We start from the raw sequence: 5,451 nt of genomic DNA, 5'->3' as shown, positions 1-5,451 counted from the left end.
AGAGGAGTTTGGGGAGGAAGGTTGGTTTGTGGGGGTCGGGGAGGCAATTGGGGGGGGTGTGGCGAGCGAGGGCCTAGATATTTTTCCCTCCTGGGCAGAAGGCGTACGGGGCCTTGGTGGGGAGGGAGCGGGGGGGTGGTCAGGTGCCCGGGGGTCGGTAACGGGAGGTGGCAGCAGGTTGAGGGCGGTGTATGGGGCGGGCGGTCGTGCCCGTTCGAGGCAGGTTCGGTCTCTGTCTACGGGGAGAGGTTATGGCGAGGTCGCGGCGTCGGCGTTGGGTCATGCGAGGCTGGAATGGAGCGAGGATGAGGAGGAGAGGGTGGCGCCGCAGCGCGTGGGAGTGGGACGAGTGAGTGCGTCGGTTGGTGGGGTGTCGAGTGCGGGTTTCCTGCGCGGTATTGGATCGCGGGCAGCTAGTAGTTTTATTGCTCCTGGCACACCAGTCCAAACTTTTTCTTTCCAGGATAGGTCAAGTAGCAGAGCAGCAGACTCGGTAGGGCGAGGGGCGGCCCATTATCGCCGAGGAGAAGGGAGGATGAGGCCTTGCGCGGCACATTCCGTACCGGCGGGGGATCCCGTCGAGGCCAGCTCACGAAGGTCCGGCGCGGCCTCGCTGGCCCCAACGTCACGCCGGTCAAGGTGGACGGAATTTTCTGAGAGGATGGACAGTTGTGTTAGGCGGAGTAGAGGGGAGGACCGGCGTGTACAGTCGGCTCCCCCGCAGGATGGTTTTAAGGCCGCGGAGGCCGGCAGTGCTCATTCAGGGTCCGGTAAGGCCCGTGTAGTGGATTTTGCTCCTGAGGAGTTGTTGGGGGATGAGCCCATACTCCTGGATTATGATGAGGACAGCCCCGAGGAAGGGGAGATTCGGGGCTCCGAGGGGGGGGGAATTTCTCATGTTTCTCATAGTCTGTTGCAGGTTCCGGGTGTGGCACCCATCACACAGTCTTTGGTGGTGAAATCTACAGGAGAGCACGGCCCGTCAGCGAGGGCGCATCCTCCAAGGGATTCTTTGGCGAGGGGTATGAGGCGGTCGGAGTCGGTCCGCACACCCTCTTTAGAGCCAGGTGAGAGCGCAAAAACACGGGCCAAACCTATTATGGTGTCTGTGGGGTCTGGGGAGGACGGGGGTGGGGGTCTGTCGGAGGGGAGATTATATAGAGGCAAGTATGTGAAGGACACGGGAGTTGGCACGGGGACGGAGGGAGCTTTGTCGGGGGCCAAGGTGGAGAGTGGGTCTCAGGCAGAGGCAGGCGATGGTAAGGAAAAGCCGCAGAGCAAGGAACTAAAGATCAAGAAGCTCCCTTATATGGGGGTGACTAAGCCCCTGGGTGCGCATTTAATGCTGGCGACGAAAGAGCGTATTTGGAAGGGGGAATATGTTGAGATTCTGAAACTGTTACACAGGGAGGTGAGGTCTAAGGAGGGTTCTAAGGAGGAGGAGTACGAGTTGGCCAAGCGCCCTAAGGTGCCGCTGACAATCGAGAATTGGACGGCGGCGTTCTTAATTTATGCTAGTGTTTACTGCGAAAAGTTTCCCGAGCGCTGCGTAGCCATATTTAAGTATATGGACGTTATTAGAAAGGCTCAAATCACTGGTACGGGTTATGCTTGGGCTCAGTATGACGAGGAATTTCGAGCCCGTATGGCTTGGGATGCTGAAGCTAAATGGGGTGAGTTGGATAATGACCTGTGGCAACATACCATGGGGGCCGCGCCAGGGGGTAAGACGATTTTTACGGCTAGTGGTCTGCCGTTAGTTTACCGGCCCTTTCAGGGGAAGCCCACCCGGGGTGGGGTGGGAGGCTCAGCCACATCACAATCTGGGGTCGGGGCCTGTTGGGACTTCAACAAGGGCCTGTGCACGCGAGAGTATTGTAAATACAAACATGAGTGTTCTAAGTGCGGCAAGCGGCATGCCCTCGTCAACTGCTGGGGAGTTAGGCCATCAGGAGGGCAGCAAGCAGGTGCAGGGTTGTCTGGCAGCGCGCAGCAGTCACAGGGTGGGCGAGGGGGTAGGGGCGCACAAGGTCCTGGGCCAAAGGGCTCCTACACCAATTAAATTGGCTCGGCTTCAGGCTGCCTTGGATGGCTACGGGGACTTGGTGGCAAAGCGAACTCTTTTGGATGGTTTCAGGTGGAGTTTTCATTTGGGGTACCACGGGCCCCGGCAGAGAAGGTGGGCGGATAATTTGAAATCCGCAGCAGAGCACAAGCTGGTGGTGAGAGAAAAATTGCGTAAGGAAGTGCATGAGGGGAGGATGGCAGGCCCGTTTGGAGAATGGCCAGTTCCTAATTTGATCATTTCCCCTATTGGTGTGGTGCCCAAGAAGGAGGAGGGGCAGTTTCGGCTGATTCAGCATTTGTCATGGCCTGAAGGGTCGTCAGTCAATGATTTTATCGATGAAGACGCTGCTTCGGTGTCATACTCCTCATTTGACGTTGCTATGTCACTGGTTGTGGCCGCGGGCGCAGCTGCAGGGATGGCAAAGTGCGATATTAAGTCGGCTTTCCGGCTGCTCCCGGTTCATCCGGATGACTGGCCTTTGTTGGGCATACAATTTGAGGGTGAATGGTATGTGGATAAGGCGCTACCCATGGGTTGCTCGGTGTCATGTGCTCTTTTCGAGCTCTTCAGCACTTTTTTGCAGTGGTTTTTCACGCACCGCACTGGTCACAGCTGGGTCACACATTATCTGGATGATTTCTTTTTTGTGGGCTCTCCGGGCTCTTCGGAGTGCCGGCGTGCGCTGGAGTCGTTTCAGGAGCTTATGGAGGAGTTGGGGGTGCCTTTAGCTCCGGAGAAAACAATGGGGCCGGATACTGTCATTTCATTCCTGGGCATTGAACTTGACTCAGTTGCCATGCAGGCTCGGCTGCCCGCGGATAAGAAATCTAAAATGTTGGTTTTGCTGGACGAGATGTTGGCTCGACCGAAGGTGACGGTGAAGGTAATACAGGTGTTGCTAGGCCATCTGAACTTTGCTTGTAGGGTGGTTCGGGCGGGGCGGACTTTCTGTCGGCGCCTGGGCCGGGCCTTAGCAGGCCGGCACTTGCCTCATCATCATGTGCGCCTGTCGGCTGGGGTGAAGGAGGATTTGCGGATGTGGTCCTTTTTCCTGCACTCATTTAACGGGGTGCCTTTGGCCAGGGACGAGGATGTACAGTGGGATGTGCAGCTGTTTTCAGATGCAGCGGGCAGTGAAGGTTTTGGCATCTACTGGCATGGGCATTGGTGTGCAGAGCAGTGGCCTCAGGAGTGGAAGAATGGTGGGCGGAGCATTGCCTTTTTGGAACTCTTCCCACTTTTGGTGGCATTGACCATTTGGGGCAAAGAGCTGGAACACAAGAGGGTGCTTTTCCGTGTGGACAACATGGCTGTGGTGCAAATAGTCAATAGACAATCGGCCAGGGATGAGCAGATTCTGAAATTACTCAGGGTGTTTGTGCTGGGTTGTTTGCGCTATGACATTTCATTCAGGGCTTTGCACGTACCGGGCGTGGACAATGACATCGCGGATGCTTTGTCTCGTTCACAGTGGGGGAGATTCCATGGGCTGGCCAAAGAGGCGGACAGGACACCGACCCCGATGCCGGAGCACCTATGGTCGGTCGGCAACGCAGGGTGTTTCAACTGGTGGTAGGTTCCTTGTCGGTTTCCACGCGTACGGCGTACACTTTGGCATGGAAGGAATTTTTGGCGTCAGGTGCTAGTAGGAGGGTAGAGCCGGGGCGCAGTTCGGAGGATGTGGTTCATTTTATCCTTGACCTCATCGAGAAGGGTCTGTCGCGGGTCACTATAGCAGGGAAGTTGGCTGGGGTTGCGTTCATGGGGAAGCTTTTTTGGGGTTATGCCCCGTCTGCTGGGGAAATAGGTCGCAGGATGCTTGAAGGGTGGGCGAGAGAACGGGGCGGTACTGGGGTGTCCCGTTTGCCGATTTCCTGGCAGACGCTGGCTCGTTTGCTGGCTGTGTTGCCTGCAGTTTGCACTGACGATTTTGAAGTTGCATTGTTTTCTACCCTTATGGTTTTCATGTTTTTCGGAGCTTTCAGGGTTTCGGAGCTCCTGTGGACCAAGTTGAAGCGGGGTATTTGTTGGCAGGATGTTTTCATATCGGACACTGGCGTACATGTTTGGTTGGCCAGTTCCAAAACAGATCAGAAGGGGGTTGGTAAAGGGGTTTGGTTGGAGGCAGGATCCCCTAGTTGCACATGTCCGCTGCGATGGGCCAGGCAGTGGAGGTCGCTCTCGGGGGGGGAGGGGGGCCAGTTAGTTTTTCAACACGTAGACGGGGCGCGCGTCTCTGACTATCAGCTGCGCATGGTCTTGCGTAAGGGGTTGCAGCGGTTGGGGTTGGATGGCGCGCAGTTTGGGACACATTCTTTCAGGATTGGGGCAGCGACTGAGGCGCATAACCGGGGTTGGTCGCAGGGCGATATAATGCGCTTGGGGCGTTGGTCCTCTTCCTGCTTTCACAAATATGTACGGGAGGATCCTCCTTCGGCGCCTGCGTCTACTGCTTTGGTGTGAGTCTCATATTTGTTTTTCATTTCAGGTTCGGTGGCCGGGCCACACACGAGGGAGTTGACGGTGTGGATTGTGGGGCATTCCTTCGTCAAGTGGGCGCACGTGCAGGCGTGCAAAAGTTATTTTGGGGAAAGTTTGGGTTTCAATGGCAGCCTTTTTCGATTGGTATGGAAGGGTAAGGGGGGGATGCTTTGGAGGGAGCTGATCCCCTGTCTGAATAAAGCCATGGTGAAGGGTCAATGCCCGGATATTCTCTTAATTCACTTGGGGGAGAATGATCTTTGTAGTGTGAAAGGGGTGGTATTGTTGCGAGCCATGAAAAGAGACTTGGCGTTGTTGAAGGAGCAGTGGTCGGGTTGTCATGTTCTCTGGACGGAATTGGTCCCGCGGAGGGTGTGGAGAGGGGCTTTGAAGCCCAGGGCGGTTGATAGGTCTCGGAGGAAAGTGAATTTGGAGGTTTCCCGGTTTTGTCGAGATTTGGGCTTCGGGAGAGTCACCCATAAAGATATCCGCTTTGAGGCGGTAGAGTTTTTTCGGGGGGATGGGGTCCATTTGTCGAGGTTGGGCATGGATCTTTATTTGTTGGAGCTCAGGGAGGTCTTGTCTCGGTGCTTGAGGGGGCAGAATAAGGCTCGTTGTGTTTAAAGCCCCTTTTTGTTGGGGGGCAGAAAGAGGGGAGGGTAGTTGCACCGCCCCCCTCTTTCTGGGTGGCGGGGGTTATGGTGAATTCTGGTCAGTTTTACCGGAAGTTGGTGGAGTTATTGGGGTTGAGTTGGGGTTATCGACAGGAAAAGGTTAGTTTGGTAAATTTAGTTCGGTTACACAGTTTGGGGGCCGATAGCTGAAAAGGGGCAGGCAGGGGAGTTTTGGTTAACAGAAGGTTCGGATTTAGAGATTGTTGGGGGGTTATACAGGAGTGTAAT

General features: G+C 55.7%; 1 protein-coding gene across 1 annotated transcript; it reads left to right on the top strand.

The window, feature by feature from the left end:
* Nucleotides 1–352: 352 nt before the first annotated feature.
* LOC146789494 (uncharacterized) lies at nt 353–5,173 on the top strand. Its single transcript, XM_085631116.1, has 2 exons — nt 353–1,067; nt 4,557–5,173. The coding sequence occupies exons 1-2, from the start codon at nt 536–538 to the stop codon at nt 5,171–5,173; spliced, it is 1,149 nt and encodes a 382-aa protein (XP_085487242.1). The 5' UTR covers nt 353–535.
* The last annotated feature ends 278 nt before the right edge of the window (nt 5,174–5,451 follow it).

This window comes from Triturus cristatus, chromosome 10, assembly GCF_964204655.1.
Source record: "Triturus cristatus chromosome 10, aTriCri1.1, whole genome shotgun sequence".
Classification (NCBI taxonomy): domain Eukaryota; kingdom Metazoa; phylum Chordata; class Amphibia; order Caudata; family Salamandridae; genus Triturus; species Triturus cristatus.
This window is presented reverse-complemented; position numbering and strand designations above follow the sequence as displayed.

Coding starts and splice junctions, on each gene's coding strand:
- LOC146789494 (XM_085631116.1), top strand. CDS start 536: ATGAGGCCTTGCGCGGCACATTCCGTACCGGCGGGGGATCCCGTCGAG. Junction 1,068..4,556: donor CACACCCTCTTTAGAGCCAG/GTGAGAGCGCAA, acceptor TTTTCATTTCAG/GTTCGGTGGCCGGGCCACAC.